The 17,505-nt window shown below is 56.3% G+C and overlaps 1 protein-coding gene across 3 annotated transcripts; it reads right to left on the bottom strand.

The window, feature by feature from the left end:
- Nucleotides 1–1,957: 1,957 nt before the first annotated feature.
- Nucleotides 1,958–14,435, bottom strand: VSIR (V-set immunoregulatory receptor). Of its 3 annotated transcripts, none has more exons than XM_063164246.1 (7): nt 14,330–14,435; nt 8,772–9,221; nt 7,823–7,870; nt 6,570–6,677; nt 5,277–5,304; nt 4,059–4,246; nt 1,958–2,642 (listed from the first exon to the last, which is right to left on the bottom strand). In XM_063164246.1, exons 1-7 carry the CDS (start codon nt 14,391–14,393, stop codon nt 2,605–2,607), a joined length of 924 nt encoding a protein of 307 aa, XP_063020316.1. In that variant the 5' UTR covers nt 14,394–14,435; the 3' UTR covers nt 1,958–2,604. The 3 variants fall into 3 exon arrangements, with proteins under 3 accessions (XP_063020316.1, XP_063020314.1, XP_063020315.1); XM_063164244.1 differs by lacking the exon at nt 14,330–14,435 and adding an exon at nt 11,213–13,604; XM_063164245.1 differs by lacking the exon at nt 14,330–14,435 and adding an exon at nt 11,213–13,604 and having other exon boundaries at nt 4,059–4,243.
- Nucleotides 14,436–17,505: the final 3,070 nt, after the last annotated feature.

The raw sequence follows: 17,505 nt of genomic DNA, 5'->3' as shown, positions 1-17,505 counted from the left end.
CCATCCATCCACCCAAAGTTTGGCCTTGTCTGCGTGGGAGAGGCAGAGGAGACAGAGCTGGGAGAGGACTGGGAAGTCCTCACTTGGAAATGGTGATCTGGGATGCCCAGGACAGCAAGGGAGCAGGGAAGACTGGCCAAGAGGAATCTCTTGGGAGCTGGAAATGTGGGAACAAAAGGATAAAATATTTTCATTTAAAAAAGCATTGCGGGAGGAAAAACACCTTCGCAAGCTGGTGAGCTGCAGCTGGAAGGTGAGTGGGAATTGCAGGAGCCACCTGGGCACTGTCTGACCCTGGGGCACCTCCCCAAGGGCTGGCCCTGCCCCAGAGTGGTCAGGATGCTTCCTGCAGGAAAATCTCTGCCCAAGGAAGGTGCAGCAGCCCTGAGCACTGGGACAGGATCCTGTGGCACCCACAGCCCCAGGCACTGCAAGGCAGGGTGGATCCTCACTGCCCAGAAGTTGTCTTGCAGCTGGGTCACCTTTACCATGAGCATGTGTCATCTTCTCCATGGAACTGGGGGCTGAGGTGGAGGACCAGCACCCCTGTGCCAGGACTCTTGCTCCAGCATGCATGGAAGCCTGGGAAGCTGTTTCTCTCTCCCAGAAACTTTAGTTTTCCTTCTGGAGGGAAATCTGATGCCACTCAGTGCCCCAACATGCCCCACCAGAGCCTCTGGCAGAGCTCAGCTCAGCCTGCAGCACCAGGGATCTCAAAAAAGAGGGTTCCTGCCACACAGAGCCAAACCTGTTTCCAGCAAAGCTTGGTTCTGTCATCAGGCAGTGCATTCCTTGGGGAGCACAGCCACTTGGAGAGGGTTGCAAAGCCGTTAGGACCTGCAGGCAGGCAAAACCCCGGCGTGATTCCAGCTGGAGCTGCTGAGACAGGGAGAAGGAACTGCTGGAGGCAGCAGCCAGCTGCTGGATTGCCCTGCAGAGCCAGGAAGGGGCTGAGCTGTGGGTGGCAATGAAGCACAAGCCCAAGCTCAGGAACTTCCATCCGTGGTACATGGGGGTGTGGATGCTGGCTTCTCCTTCATCCCTGAACCCCTCTGTGGGTTCTCCTTCATCCCTGAACCACCTTGTGGGTGCTGGCTTCTCCTTCATCCCTGAACCCCTCCGTGGGTTCTCCTTCCTCCCTGAACCATGTGGGTGCTGTCTCCTTCATCCCTGAACCACCTTGTGGGTGCTGTCTTCTTCATCCCTGAACCCCCTTGTGGGTGCTGGCTTCTCCTTCATCCTTCAACTACCTTGTGGGTTCTCCTTCATCCGTGAACCACCCTGAGGGTGCTGGCTTCTCCTTCTTTCCTTATCCACCTCGTGGGTGCTGGCTTCTCCTTCACCCCTGAACCACCTCGTGGGTGCTTCTGCTGAAGCCAATGCTGGACTAATCAAATCATGCAGACACTGTTTCTTCCAGCCCCACAGTGTGGAAATTTGTGTGCTGCCAGGGATGCTCAGCCTGGCCACACTGCCTGGTGCAACTGTTGCTCAGGTCTGACTCTGTTTTGCTATGAGTAATGTTTATGTTTGTCTTGTGGCCAGTTTTTTACTCACCTAACATCAAAAAGGGAAACAAAAGGAAAAAAGAAAAAACAAACACTGAGTAACAGTGTCGGCCACAAGGTTTGATATCATCACCAGGGCTGAGTCACGCTGGAGCCGTAGTTTCTTTTGGATAATCAGTGCCAGATGTTGTTGTTCAGACGCTGCTGTGCTCACCCACGTGCCCCAGAGAATCACAGAGTCCTCTCTGGCTGCTCTGGCCCTGCTGGCCCCAGGAGAGCAAGGGGAAGCCATCCACAGCATTTCCCACTGTGTCCCCATCCCTCCACCTCTCCACAGGGGCTCTCCTCACAGGAATATCCTGCAACACCCTCCAGATGAACTTCCTAACTGACAGCCATTAGGAAAAAAACAGAAAAGAAAAAAAGAAACCAAATGAAAACCATAAACATCCTTTTTTCCTTTTAATCAGCACTGATAATGAAACAAACAGAAAGATAAATTGCCCTGATCCCAAGCCAAGGATAAAAGTGCAGCAGAAATGAGGCTCCTCCCAACATGTGTTCTGCTGAAAGGCAGCAGCATCACAAGTCCATGGCCATTTCAAAAGGCTGGTGAGGAAAGAGGGCTCTGGTGGCAGCAGGGAGCCTCTCCCCTTCCTGTTTTGCAAAGAAAAAGGTAGTACAAGGTTGGCTGGTGATCCTGTTTTGTTCCATGCTGAATAAAGTATTTTACCATCCACTCGCAGAGAGGATGTTCAGTCAAGGATCCAGAAACGTGTTGATGTTGCAGAGCTGAGAGCCTGGCAATAAGTTAATCCTCAGGGAAGTCTGCAGGTGCAGGACATCCTCCCATCCCCACATCCTCAATTTCCAGCTAGTCTGTAGAATGTGGGCAGTACAGAGCACTTCTCCATGGAAACAGGTAGTTAAAAATCAAAATCTGAGCGAGACAGGTTCACTTCCAGTCCCAGGGCAGTGGCAGGGTGGGAGGCAAGGGCAGGGATCCTGCACACAGCTTCGTTTCTTAAGGCACTCCTGGGGCTGTTGTCTGGGTGAGCATGGTCTGCTCTGCAGGATGTGGTTTCCTCCGGGCTCCTCAGGCTTTCAAGGAATTTGGTGAGTCAGGAACAGGATCTGGAAAAGGCAGAGCAGGGGTGTTAGTCCAGCTCGCAGCTGAGGGGATATCATTCCAGGAAGTGAGCAAACTCTGGTTTTGTGTGGAAAACAGAGGGCTTAGGTCCCTCCCATCTTTCAAGCCACCAAGTTTTTGATGTCACCAGCTGTAGGATGAAGGGGGTAGGACAGTCAGGACGGACGGAGACCAGAGATCTCTGCAGCCAGGTTGTGGAATTTGGGGTTTATTGCAGAGGGCCTGGGTGCAGGGCCCTGCTGGGATTTGGGGTTCATTGCACAGGGCCTGGGTGCAGGACCCTGCTGGGATTTGGGGTTTATTGCAGAGGGCCTGGGTGCAGGACCCTGCTGGGATTTGGGGTTTATTGCAGAGGGCCTGGGTGCAGGGCCCTGCTGGGATTTGGGGTTTATTGCAGAGGGCCTGGGTGCAGGGCCCTGCTGGGATTTGGGGTTTATTGCAGAGGGCCTGGGTGCAGGGCCCTGCTGGGATTTGGGGTTCATTGCACAGGGCCTGGGTGCAGGGCCCTGCTGGGATTTGGGGTTTATTGCACAGGGCCTGGGTGCAGGGCCCTGCTGGGATTTGGGGTTTATTGCAAAGGGCCTGGGTGCAGGGCCCTGCTGGGAGCTGCCAGACACAGCTCAGAGCAGGCCCCAGAGAGAGAAAGAGGGGTAAAGAGAGTGGGAAAGAGAATGAGAGAGCGAGGTTCCCGTTACAATACAATAAATCTTCTTCTGGTTGTGGAACTTGGGGTTTATTGCAGAGGGCCTGGGTGCAGGGCCCTGCTGGGAGCTGCCAGACACAGCCCAGAGCAGGCCCCAGAGAAGAGAGGGGCAGAGAGGATGAGAGGATGAGAGAGTAAAAGGAAAGAGAGTAAAAGGGGTAAGAGAATAAACGGGGTAAGAGGCAGGAGCTAAGAGAGCAAAGTTCCCATTACAATCCAATAAATCACCTTCTGTGTAGAATATTCTGATTCTCACTAACCAATCTAGTACAAGATACAAATCCTATAGCATTTCCATACAGCCTATAAGAATCATTACATTACCACACTGTGCTACATTTTAAAAACTCCTAAAAACTCCTCTTTGGGCCCCTTCTGCCAAGCTGTAGGGTCTGCTCTGACCCTTGGGCCTGTCTGCAAGCAGAGGGTGTTGTTCCATCAAAAGGGGATTGCTTTCAGCTGGCCACACCACTGTTTTCACATTGTTCAGTAACTGAGGTATCTCAAAGCTTGCCTTCATTTCAATCTCCCTTACAGTTCCCACATTCTCAAAATCTTTTGCCAGACAATCATATTTACAAGGCTTCCCTGTTCCATCTCCCCAACAACCAACACCAATTTTCCGGCTGATATCCAACCCCCGCTTTCCCCTTCCCTCCCCAGCCTCTCGGAGGCGCCGAGCCCTGCCGGCACTCACCCAGCGTGGGGAAGAAGCAGTCCCCGGGCCCGGGCGGGGACAGGGGCGTGCTGGGCTCCGACAGCAGGTGCCGGCCGGACTCGGAGGGCAGCCTGCCGGCCGCGTAGTGCAGCGGGGCCCGGGCCCGGGGCTCCGCGCTGCCCGCCGGGCCCGCCTCGAACACCGGGTTCTCGATGCCCTGCGCCCTGCTGAGGGACACACAGGCGTTGGCGTCCTTGTTTCAGCTCGGGTTTTGTATCCCCGGGGGGCAAATAAAGCTTTTTTTTTGGCTGAGCGTTGGGAACAGGCAAGCAGGGCAGGGAGCATGTTCAGGTGGTGGGGTCTCGGCTGAGAGAGCAAATGGGGAGCCCAGGGCAGGGTGAAAGCTCAGCCCAAGTGGTTTCAGGCAATGGCATCTCAGCTGAGAGCAAACAGGGAGCTCAGTTCAGGGGGGAAAGTGGCATCTCATCTGAGAGCAAATAGGAAACCCAGTTCAGGGGGGAAAGTTCAGCCCCAATGGTTTCAGGCAGTGAAATCTCAGTTGAGAGCAAATGGAGAGCCCAGGGCAGGGGAAAAGTGATTTCAGGTCATGGCATCTCAGCTGAGAGCAAACGGGGAGCCCAATTCAGGGGGGAAAGCTCAGCCCAAGTGGTTTCAGGCTGTGGCATCTCAGAGAAAATGGGGAGCCCAGGGCAGGGGTAAAGTGATTTCAGGTCATGGCATCTCAGCTGAGAGCAAACGGGGAGCCCAATTCAGGGGGAAAGCTCAGCCAAGTGGTTTCAGGCTGTGGGATCTCAGTTAAGAACAAATAGGGAGCCCAATTCAGGGGGGAAAGCTCAGCCCAAGTGGTTTCAGGCTGTGGGATCGCAGAGAAAATGGGGAGCCCAGGGCAGGGGTAAAGTGATTTCAGGTCATGGCATCTCAGCTGAGAGCAAACAGGGAGCCCAGAGCAGGGGGAAAGCTCAGCCCAAGTGGTTTCAGATCTTCCTGGGGTGCAGGGAGAGGCAGGCCCTTGAAAAAGGGAAGGAGGCACTTTCCACATGGAGAGAAGGAAGAGAAACAGTGATTTCCCAGAAAGGGAAAGGAGTCAAGGCGGGGTGACGCCAGCAGCCCTTCCATTCTGCTGGGCTGGGGATTTGTGCCAGATCCAAGGGGCAGGAGGAGAGGACAAGCCCTGAGCAGGGTCTGGGATGCAGGCTGCAGGGTGTGTGAGGAGCTGGGAGCTCCTGGGTTCCTTACCTATCCATCCTGACAAGCTCGTGGGCACCTGCCAAAGGCAAAATGTGTGGGGTGAGTGCTGGCAGCACAGGGCCCAGCATCAGGCCCGGACCCACTGCCAGGGCTGGGCTCTGGTGTCTTATCCCCCTCCAATTCCTCCTCTCCCTTTGCATTCCTCCCTCCCTCCCTCACCTGCTTCTTTAGCCCTAAAACCTCCTCCTCTGCACCCCTGCCCTCTCCCACTTGTCCACTCCCCAGATGGACACCCCAGGCTCCAAGGAAGGGGAAGGGACACTCCTGCAGTGGGGTGAAGCGAGGTGCAGCTGCAGCCCAGCTCCATTTGTGCCCAGATGCACTCAGCACCCACCTGGGGCTCTGCAAACACCACCTGGCACCTGGCTGCCCCTGTTTGGCTGGGCAGCACCGGGTCAGGCATTCCCTCCTTCCCACAGCCCCCGTTACTGGGCTCTGCCTGGCTGAGATGCTCGAGTTTTGGCCCAAACTGTGCCAAAGAAAGGTGCTGGATGGGAATAACCTGGTCCAGGACACCTGAGAGACAAACCCCCCTGGATTTTGCCTGCCCTCTGGGGTGAAGCAGCATCCAGGTGATGCTCTGCAGACGGAGGTGGGAGCCAAAGGGGCGGCTGCAGGGTGTGGCTGTGCAAAGCACAGTTCCCGTTCTGGTGGCTGGCACTGCTGGCACTGTGCCCTCCTGCTGCTGCACAAACCACTTCTCCAAAGGGCTCCTCGGAGCCCCACAGCCCCCACCGAGCTGGGAGAGGAAAACCACAGGGCCCCTCTTGCCCAAGGGTGATGAAATGGCTCTGCCAGTTAAAGGTGGTGCCCCTTTCCGCTTCATTTCTGAAATCCTGGGGAGCCAGGCAGGGGCAGGGGCTCTGCCTCAGCACAGCCAGGGCTGGGGCAGCACAGGGGACACCTGTGCTATGGCCACAGACATGCCAGGGCCTTTCTAAAGGGGAAGGTGACAAAAAGTGCAGATAATGCTCTTCAGTCACTTAGGAGGCAAAGCTTCTGTTTCGGGTGTGCAGTGGAGGGAGGGATGAGAACATGAGACGGCTCTCACTGCAGGTGTGGGGGAAGAGCTCAGCAGGGATCATCCTCACAGTGTCAGAGCCTCCAGCAGGCTGCTGGTGTCCCCTCCTGTCCCACAGCAGCCTGCAGGAACGCCTGGTGCTTCCCAGGAGAGCTCCAGGAGAATCCTGGCAGGGCACCTCACACCACATCCATGGGACCTGGTCCCAGTGGAGCACACCCCAGCCGGCCCAGGAGGGGAGAGCGGGCCCTGGCACGTACGTCTGCTGCTGGCAGCTTGTCTCTGCTTGTAGATGAGGAGCAGGATGAGGGGCAGGCAGAGGATGCCCACGATGCAGGCGCCCGTGGCCAGCGCGGCCGCCGTGATGTCTGCAACACAAGAGCAGAGATCAGCCCGACCATCCGCCTTCCCTCCCTTGGGTTCCCCAGGCCAAAATCACAGATTGATTAGGATTGAAGAGACCTTAAAGAGCATTAAATCCAGCACAGGGCAGCCCTGTGTTGCCTCAGAGCTGAGGCAGTGTGGTCCCACACCACCAGGATGCTCTGCCAGCTGTGGCGATAAGCTCTGAAGCATCCTGTCAGAACCCCAGCCGAACCCCTTCGTTGCTGCAGGACATCCCAAGGTTTTTGATCTTCTAGGAGAGAAACCTGATAAAGGCTCCCAGCAGCTTTGGGGCACTGACTCTGACCCAGTGCCAGCCTCAAAGTGCTCAGGCATCAAAGGGCTTGTCACCCTCTGCGAATGAATGTGCCCCTGAGAATGCCACCCCCAGGGGCTCCCCAAAAGCCTGGCAGCCTGCAGGCACATCTGTGGCCATCGAGGTCCTTGTGGGATGGCTTGTGGTGAGGCTGAGGGCTGCTTAAATCAGGGGCAGGTTCAGTTCCTCTCCTGTGCATCCCTGTGAGGAAGCAGCTTCTTTCCCTGTGTGCCTGTGTTTTAGGAGGGGACATTTTTCTCTTCTTTCCTGACAGGGCAGGGTGTCCCAACACTTGAGACTGAAGGTTAGGGACAGGAAAGCACAGCTCATGGGGAGCAGGAGCTGCTTGCCTTGTCTGGGCATGCTGCAACATAATTTTAGTCCAATCTGCCCATTTAGGAGCCAGCAAAGGGGGACAGGCAGAGCGACACAGCTGCACAGTGAAGTGGGGGCATCTCCATGTCTAGACACAGCTCTGGGGGAGCCCCGTGCTGTCTGAGCACGCAAGCAAGGTTTGGGTTTCCCCTGCTCAGGCAGAGGTGGCCCAGGCTCGGGGTGCAGCGAGAGGCTCCTGCAACTCTTTGCCTTTCTGTCCCTTCCCGTGTGCTTGGGGCAGCAGCCACTAAACCCCTGCTGCGGGAGGGGGCTCAGGGGCTTTAAAACAACAGAACAGTTGTTCTAAACATGCACTCCCTGTTGGAACAGCACTGGAAAGAACCCTCCCAACCCCAGGGTGTAAGGCTGTGTGTGGGCACTGATCCCTAGTGAATGCTTGGGCCAGGATGGCCAGCAGAGAGGGGTTTTGCCCTTTACCTTTGCCGGTGGCAGTGTGAAATGTGCAGTTTTGAAGGCCTCCTTTGCCTGCGGAAGAGAACAGAGAAGCTCAGGATTCGCTCCGGTCCCACAGAACTCCCGACCTGCTGGCTTGTCCTTGCCTTTTCTGCCTGGTATTGAGAACATCATCCCAGAGCAGCCCAAAGCAGGAGTTTAATCCTGAAAAGTGTTCCCTGAGATCCCTGCTGCCAGACCCCCTTTGTCCAAGGCAACAGGGCCCATCCCTGACCGTGCAGACAATATTTAATTTTTTTTTTTTTTAGTCTAAAAGAAAAGCTAACGCTGCAAATCAAGGCCAGGAGATGCCTTCCCCTCCCTCCTGCCTCTCCCACTGGGCTGCTGTCCCAAGGTTATCTGTGAGCCCTCAGCCTGGCTTGCACCACCAGCCAGCTCCTTTCAAGCTGAGCCTTGTTCTCCTCTCTGCCAGAAGGAGGTTGAAGATCACTGAAACTATGTACCATGGATTTTACTGCATTCCAGCCTCTCGAGTTTTCAAGATTTTTTCCTTTTTTTTTTTTTAATGTTTCACTGCTTGAGAGTGAAACCTTCAACTTTGACTTCTGGAACTGCATCCAGAAGTGCCCTGCACTTCCAGCATCAGCGCAGCTGCCTCCCCATCCCCAGTGCTGCATCCCCCACCTGGCACTGTGCCCTGGCAGGGCTGGCAGGGCAGCCTCAGCTCTCTGGATCTGCCGTTCCATGAAGCCATGAGCCACCTGCAGAGTGCAGGGCTTGCCACAATCTTCCCATCCCCAGAACTTCATCCCCCACCAGCCTTTTCCCTGGCAGGGCTTTCAGGGCAGCCTTACCCCTCCAGTTCTGCAGCTCCACAAAGCCATGGGCCACCTGCAGGGTGTGGGGCTCACCATGACCTCCCCATCCCCATTGCTGCATCCCCCATACCCTTCCCCTGTCAGGACAGCCTCACCTCTCTGGACCTGCAGCTCCACGAAGCCGTGGGCCACCTGCAGGGTGTGGGGCTTGCCGTGCCCTTCCCTGCTGACCTCCACGGCGTAGCAGCAGTAATTCCCGCTGTCCTGCGGCGTCACGTTGGTCACCACGATGTGGAAGGCGCCGTGGTGGTCAAGGACGAGCTCCACGCCGCGGTGGCCGCTCGGCCTGCCCGGGGAGGAGGGTTTCTGGGAGGCGTTGTGGTGCCTGGCCAGGTCGTGGTGCAGCTCCCTGTCGGTGACGTTGCGGACGTGGCGCTTGTCGGAGCAGCCCTGGTCACCCGTGCTGCTGAAGTACCAGGTCTTGTAGAGCAGGTCGTGCCGCTCGGCCAGGGCGCCGCTGACACGGCAGCTCAGGGTCACGTTCTGGCCCTCGGGGCACACGCACAGCGAGTACGGGGTGCTGATCAGGAACGCTGCTGCTCCTCCTGCCGAGGACAAGGTACCGCGTCACAGCCTGCGCTTACCCTGGGTTTTGCGGTGCTGAAATGGCTCCCAAGGCATTAAAAAGTCTTTTTCCCACCCCTGTGACCAAAGAAAAAGTCGAGATTCCTCAGCTCTGCTTTTCAGGGTTGTTTATTATCTCTTATCTATCACATCCTTTCTCTGACCTGCTGAGATCTGTCCAGCAGGTCGGTTCGCAGCACACCCTTTGGATGGTGTTAGTTTTTATACTAAAAACCATGTGTGCTTTATTCACAAAAATTTTCCAATACCCATCAGCTATGTTAGACAGTCTGTCTCTACTCTAAACCAATCCAGAAGTGCCACCATCATAGCAGAAAGGGGAGGCAAACAAAAAGAAGAAGAAAGACAGGACACACCCAGATTCCTCCATCTTGCGTCTTGAACCCTCCATTCTAACCCCAAAAACTGAACTTTCTTGAACCCCCATTCTAACCCCAAAAACTGAACCCTCTTGAACCCCCATTCTAACCCCAAAAATTGAACCCCCATTCTAACTCAAAAAATTGAACCCTCTTGAACCCCCCATTCTAACCCTAAAAATTGACCTTCTTGAACCCCCATTCTAACCCCAGAAACTGAACCCTCTTGAACCCCCATTCTAACCCCATAAACTGAACCCCAAAAATTCTACTTTTCCACCCTGTGATGAATTCACTATCATTCCACTCAAACCCTTGTGGCTTGTAACTCCTCACACAAAGTTGGTAATTGTTTCCATGGGCTAAAATCAAAGGCACAGGTGTCTTTGACTCCGTGCCAAGGTCTCTGAGCCTCTTACCAGGGTCTCCATTCACCCAGGGCAGCCAGAGCAATGTCCTGGGTTCTGATAGTAGAACAACTTTTTGTAGCAAAACTGGCCAAAAAAGCACTGCAAACCCACCACCGATGCTGGCAAAGGGTGGAGAGGCCCTGGCAGGGTTTGCCCACAAGTGCTGTGGCTGTCCCATCCCTAGAAGTGCCCAAGGCCAGGTTGGATGGTGCTCTGAACAACCTGGGATAGGGGAAGATGTTGAAACTGCACGATCTTTAACTCCCTTCTAGCCCAAACCTTGCAGGATTTTGTAGTGGGGCTGGGAGCACAACTTACCCTAGAAATCAGCTCTGCATGAGAGAAATGCTTTAAACGGGGTTTAGCACCTGCAGCAGGGAGGCAGGAGCTCCCTGGGGCCAGCAGAGGTGTGGGGCAGGGAGGCAGAGGAGGAGCAAGGCAGCGGGGTTATGGCTTGTGAGGGAGGAAACACCGGCACAGCTGGGCCAGCTGCAGAAAAATAACAAACAGGAGCGAAAACAAGCAGAAAAGTGCTGGGAGGAGCAGTGCCCCTCCCTCTGCCCCAGATGAGGCGGGGAGCAGGTCCCACCCTCCTTGTTTCTCAGCCCCCAGGGAGGAAAAGGGGGAACCGGCTGATGCTGACAGCCAGGAGCTGCTGGGAAATGAAAACAATTTTCAGAAAGAAATTCTGGAATGTGGGCAGAAGGCGTGGCAGCAGAGTGGGAGCAGCAGGCACTGCTGGTCTTTCCCCAGCACGTGGGTGGGGGGTTCTGCTGGGTGAGGGGAGCTGTGCTTGAGGGGATGGAAAAGTGCAAAGCCAGGAGAGGTTTTGCTGCTCCTGCCACTCCTTCACGTTTGCAGAAGTGCTAACATCGCTTTGAAAGCAGGAGGAAAAGCAGATTCTGGGTTTATTTACTTCAAATTACAGTGGAAAAGAGATTTCTGGGGCTGGTTTGCAGCAGAGAAGATGCTGCAAGGACGAGATGTTTCTCTTTTATTTTGGTAACATCCTGTTGTGCCACGTTTTGCTTTGAGGTTTCTCGCTTGCTATACCGAGGGCGTCAGTAGTCACAGGCTGGGTGTGACGAGCCAGCCAGCCCAGGGCTCCCACTGCTGGGCCACCCAGAGAGCACTGTGTCACCAGATGAAACCAAAATCGTGCCTCCCACCGCTGGTGGTTACCTGTGACTCTCGGGGGATGGTGCAGAAGCAGCCGCTGAGTCGCTGCCTGAGGATGCTCTGCAGGGATGCTCTGCAGGGATGCTCTGCAGGGACAGGGAGGCTTTGGCAGGGGATCAGCCCCATTGCATCCCTGCTCTGGAGCCCCCAGAGGCAGGGCTGCTGTGACCTTTGCCTGACCACGCTGGGTAATTGCTTCCTGCTCCCCACAGCACGCGCAGGGCACGGCCTGGAGCCGCTCTGCGCTGAGGTTTGTGCGGCCTGAGCTCAGTGCTGCCTCTTTCAGTCTCGTTTTCAGGCCCTGACTTCTCCTTCTGCTGGGCTGCTGCTGGGGCCACGGTGCACAGCCAGGCTGGAGGGGTTCTGAGCACAAAAGGCGCTTCAGATGTGCTCCTGATACCTGCTGCAAGGGGAAGTGCCCCATTCACATCGGGGCTCTCCTGGGAGCCGCAGGAAGGGAAGCCAGGGCTCTATTGGAGGAAGCCACACTTCCAACACCTTCCAAAAGTGCCTGCAGGAGCCTTTTGTTTTCCACACACCCCCTCGGATGAAGGAGGGCTCATCCTTGTATGTTTTCTGAGGCTCTGCCTTGCTGAGCCATCCAGCCTCCACCTCCAGGGCTTGATGGGAACCGTCTGGATGGAAAGTCAGCTCAGCCCACGCTTTCGGGGAGGGGCAGAGGTTACCATGTGTGCAACCCTCAGCATTGCAGGCTCCCCTTCCTTCTCCTCAGCAGGGGAAGGCTCTCAGAGCCCTGCAGTGGAGGGGAAAGCAGCTGGCAAGGCACAGTGCAGCCCAGAGCAGGGCCAGGGCACTTGGTGCTCCCTCCCCAAGAGGCACCGAGGCTTCAAACACGCGCTGGATGCCAGATGGAGCCCAGAGGAGATGTCTTCTGGTGGTGTCTTTATGCCAAAGCCCACGGATCCCTAATCTCCTGGGCTTCTTCCATGCCCAGAGCCCAGGCCTGGTGCTTCCACACCCCTGCCAAGCCGTTCCCTTTGAAGTCAGAGGCTGAGCTGAGAGCTGTTGTCTTGTCACCATCTGGTAAAGGCAGAGGGGGTCTCAAGCAGGTGCCAGGAGCATCCCTTTTCCTCCTTGGCTCCTCAGTAACTTTGTCTGCAGCCAGTGGTGTGGTGTTGCACAGAGCCCAGTGCAGTGCTGGCATCACTCTCTTGACACCTGGGAACTCTGCTTTCAGACAAAAGGGAAACACAAAAAGTGCAGAAACCTGTGCTGCTTGGCTGACCAGCAGCTCAAATAAATCAGGGTTTTATTCTGGGTCAGCGACCAAAAGCCTCTCCTGGCTGCTTCTCCTATGTTTGGTCCCTGGCCCTGGCAAGCAGGTGTTTGAGCTGCCCTCCTGTGCTTGGCAGAAGGGATTTCCACTCTTTTCCTGATCCTGCAGGGATCAGGGCATGGAGCCTTTGGAGGGGCTCACCTGCTGCAGAGGAGGGAGACAGAGATGGGGCAAGGAGCTCTGCTTGCTTTGCTTCCTCTTCTGGGAGTTCTCGTAGCAGGCTCACATCAAAGTGCCCGGAGCCCCATCATCACTGTGCTGTGATTGTGCCTCACAGTTATCAGCCGGGTGAGATGTGCAGAAATACCTCGAGCACGAAGGAAAGAGGAGACAAAAACACTTGCTGGAGATGCCTGAGACGTGCTAACAGCCCCCATCTCCTGCACCCCAGGGGCCAAATGGCTTCCCAGCAGTGGGGTTCCCATCATCCAGGCAGGGAAGGGAGCAGCCTCGGGGGTCCTGCCTTGCTCCTCCTCCAGCACACCCCTGGCTCAGGGACGGCGCTTGGGATGTGATTTTGGGAAGCCCAGCTCAGCTGCCGTGCTGTAGGGGAAGAGGAGCCACTTCCCCATCCACCTTGCTGCCAGCATCCCCAGGCTGGATGTCTCCAAGGGCCGCTTCTCCATCAATCCCTGCTAAAATTAGCCAGGGGCTCGGGAAGTTTTGGGTCTGCGCAAAGCTCAGTTCCTCTGGCACCAGCCTCACGCCGAGCATCAGCATCCCAGCTCGTTGCACTGCAGGAGGCCTGAAGTTCAGTCCCAGCGCCCCAGATGCATAAATGAAATCATCCAAATCCCCGTGGACATGCTGGGAATTGCTCCCTGATGGCTCGGATGAGAAGCAAAACGTGGTCCAGTCCACAGCAGCCTTGCTGTCACACAGGAGAGGAGAAGGCACCTCTGGCCCCATTGGGGCACCTTTGGGGATCTTTTCCCGGAGAAACCGTGGTGGCAGCCGCTCTGTCCCGGGAGGGAGGGTGAAGCCAAGCCCGATGCTCACCCCCGCCTGCGCAGGGCCGGGAGGAGGGACCACGATCCTTCCCAGCTTCCCTCTCCGAGCCTCCGTCCAGGGTGGGACCGCGTTGTTAACGCCACCGGCCCCGCTGCCTGCCTGGCCCGGAGCCCCGCACGGAGCGCTGCTCTGCCGGGGCTGCTGCGGGCTCAGGCGTGAAGCATCCCCCTCCCGCAGCATCCATCCCGCTGAGAGCAGCCAGCGGGCTGGGGAACGCTGCTCTGCGGGCTCAGGAGTAGAGCATCCCCCTCCCGCAGCATCCATCCCGCTGAGAGCAGCCAGCGGGCCGGGGAACGCTCCCAGCCCCGGGAATCGCTCACTCCGGGCCAGGACAGCTCGGTGGCCCCGGCTGCCCACCCGGCGGCATCCTCAGAGAGGGTATCCCAACCCCGCGGGCACAAATCCCCTCTCTCTCTCTCTCTCTCGAAAAGACCTCTTCAGCTCCCCCTGCGCTGCTGGAGGGGTCTCTTCTCACCGTGGGACCCCCACGTGCCAGGGAAAAGTGAGGGAACGGAGCGGCTTTTCCAGCCCGGGAGGCTGGCGGGGACAGGGGGCTGCTTGCCTTCCCCGCATGTTAGATCAAAGCAGAGGAAGAAAGCGAAAAACACTCTCAGAGTTTTAGAGCAGCAGCTCCCCTGCAGCCCCTTCACCCCAGCGCCGTGTGAAAGGCTGGCTCGATCCCACACGCACCAAAACCATGGGGGGAGAGAGCGAATAATGCCCCGAGCACTCGGGATTGCTCGTGCCGGAGCGCAGCCCCGGAGGGGAGAGTTTCTGCGGGCACGGAGGAGAGCGAAGCGAGCCGGGCTTACCGTGGCAGGCGAGCAGGCAGAGCGCAGCCAGGAGCAGCCCGGGCCGGGGGCGCGCCGTGCCCATGGCGCAGGGGTGGCCGGGCTGGGGCGGCCTCGGCAGAGCCCCCGCACGCTCCGAGCAGCCCCGCAGCCGCAGCCGGACTGGGACACACAGGAAATTTCATCGCGGTTCGCAGCGCAGCGCTGCCGAGAAGGGCGAGCACCCCCCGGAGGTGAGAGGCTGCAGGGAGCGCCCGGGGTGGGGATGCCTTCGGAGCCCTCCTCCTCCTCATGAAGGGTGCCTCGGCTGCGTTCCTCCCCTTACAGCCTCACTCAGAGCGGTTTTGGGGTGCTAAGGAGGGTGCTCGCCGTGCCAAGGGACTTGCGGGTGATGGTCTCCGTCCCTCTTCCCAGAAGGAGCTGATTCCTTGGGCCGGCTTGTAACTTTGCTCTCAATTACTGTTTGTGCCTTGTTTGTGAGGATTGAGGAGGCAGAACCTCCTGGGATGGATCCCTGCAGTCCTGGGATGAACGGGCAGCAGGTACAGGGAGGGGTTACTCAGAGCAGTGCCCACTTGGAAAAGGAAACGGAGCTTTCCCAAAAAAACAATGGGAGCAAAGCCCCATCTTCCCCCTCCTACAGCCCGTTTGCACTTTGCCCTGAAAGAGCAAAGCAGCCCCGTGCTCTGACACATAACTCCTCCTGGAGCTGCTCTCCAAATTCCAAAGGCATCAACAAAGCCTCTGGCTGCAGCTGAGAGCTGCCTCATTTCCAGTCAGCTTTCCCTGGAAAGTGAAGCCCAGAGAACTTGGAGTTGTGCAACCCGCAGGAAACTTTGCTGCCCGCCTGCTCTGAACCTGGAGTGTGCAGGGAAATAGAAAAGTACCTAATTACGGTGTGGCATTGTGGTTTTTACAGCAAACACGGCTCTGATGCTCCTGCCAAAAACGTAACCCTTGGCTGGCTGGGAGAAATTTGTTGCTGGGGGAAGGTGTGGGCATGAAGCCCAGACACGCCAAGGAAATGGTTTATTGTTCCAAGCCCCCCGCTCTGTGCAATAAACAATAAACACCAGCCCATCCCAGGTGGGGTGACACCCCTGTGAGACAGACAGGACATCCAGGTGCCTGTGCAGGGCCAGGGACCACTGGAAGAGGCTCTGATCCAGCTGAGCCTGGCCAGCAGTGAGGTTGTGGTCAGCAGGGAGGTGGTGGGACTGTGATGGTGACCACAGGGGTCTCAGGTTGAGGGAAGAGACGAGGATCTGACTCCATGTTTCAGAAGGCTGATTTATTATTTTATGATATATATTACATTAAAACTATACTAAAAGAATAGAAGAAAGGATTTCATCAGAAGGCTAGCTAAGAATAGAATAGGAAGGAATGATAACAAAGGCTCTGACTTGGACTCTCTGTCCGAGCCAGCTGACTGTGATTGGCCATTAATTACAAACACCCAACACGGGCCAATCACAGATGCACCTGTTGCATTCCACAGCAGCAGATAACCGTTGTTTACATTTTGTTCCTGAGGCCTCCCAGCTTCTCAGGAGGAAAAATCCTAAGGAAAGGATTTTTCATAAAAGATGTCTACGACAGGGACCATGGGTGGTCAGTCCAGTGGTCCCAGATGCTCGGTTTTGTTCCTTCCCTGAGCCGTGGCAGCATCATCTCTGGGATTTGTGTCCCACAGAGCACTTTGCTTGGGAATGAGGGTGTGATTTAATGTCTGATTTAATCTCTGATTTATCTCTGTACACAGCCATCACCTGCAAGCGCATCTGAAGACACGGCTCATTTCACTTGGAGCCCTGAATGCTTTCTGTGTCTCTTGGCAGTGTTGAGCCATTGTTGGTCACTGACCTTGACAGATCCAGCCTTGACTGCCCAGCAAATGCCTCCACTGTGCTTACCACGGTGTCCCGTGTCCCACAGGCCACCACCACGGTGTACGTCACCATCCTGGACGAGAACGACAACGCTCCCGCCTTCCGGCAGCAGCTCTACGAGGTGACCCTGGACGAGGGCCCCTCCAGCCTCAACGCCAGCCTGGTCACCGTGCAGGCCCTGGACCAGGACGAGGGACCCAACGGCACGGTGGCCTACGCCATCACCGAGGGCAACATCTTGGGTGCCTTCCACATCGACAGCGCCACGGTCAGTGCGGCCGCCGGCCCCGCCGCGCGCGCGTCCCCGCGCCTGTCCCTTCACTGCCCTGTCCTTGCAGGGCGAGATCCGCACGGTCAAGGAGCTGGACTACGAGATCAGCCACGGGCGCTACACCCTGGTGGTCACCGCCACCGACCAGTGCCCCATCGTCTCGCGCCGGCTGACGTCCACAGCCACGGTGAGGAGCTGGCGGGGGGCTTGCGACACCCCGGCCTCTCCGGGGTCAGGGAGTTCCCACTTGGAGAGCAGTTTCACATCTCCTTCCCAGTGGCCACCGGTTGCTTCAGCCAGATGTGGCCGGTTTGCCCAGTTGCTGTCGCCTTGCTCTCCCTCAAGGGTGTTTCAAAACAGGGTCATGCACAAGAGGTGTTTCTGGGTTTGTTAACCCGGTTATTTGGTCCTGCAAGGACGCAAAGAAACTCCTGGAGCTCCTCCTCCTATGTTTTCTTGAAATGTCCTCTTGGTCCTTGAAGGGACAGCAGGAAGTGAAGCATTGCTATAACATTAATTTCAGCTTCATCTTTATCTCTTCTTGCTATTTATGTGCTTTGAAAATTCCCTTTTCCCTTGTAAGGAGGTTATTTAAAGCCTCTAGTCATTTTTATGTTGCTTTTCTCTGTAGCTCTATTTTCCCTGGGCCATGGTGACCTGAACTCAGTGCACTGCTCAAAGACTGGGGAGGGCAGGCGAGCAGCTCCAAAGCAAATATTTTGCAGGAATAGAGTGCACCAATTGTTTTTGTGACCAAAACCAAAATTTGACAAATTCTACAGCATGCCCAGATTGATTTGGTGGTCAGCAGGTGGCAGGGATGGGTTAAACCTTCTGTCTTGATTGCCATGGACCGTTGTACCTCACCCTGATATTGAGCCACAGGTTTTGTAATCCCCCAAGAGGAGATAAATTCTTGTGTGTGAAGGGAAAAAAAAAAAAAAAAAAGAAAAACTAAATGGGAGGTACCGGTGTAGGAAATTTCTATGGATAAAATCTGTCCACACAAGCCTGGCAGTGGGAGTCTGTGCTTG

This window comes from Melospiza melodia, chromosome 9, assembly GCF_035770615.1.
Source record: "Melospiza melodia melodia isolate bMelMel2 chromosome 9, bMelMel2.pri, whole genome shotgun sequence".
Lineage (NCBI taxonomy): Eukaryota > Metazoa > Chordata > Aves > Passeriformes > Passerellidae > Melospiza > Melospiza melodia.
Note: the sequence above shows the minus strand (reverse complement) of the source record. Positions and strands in the feature narration are given on the sequence as shown.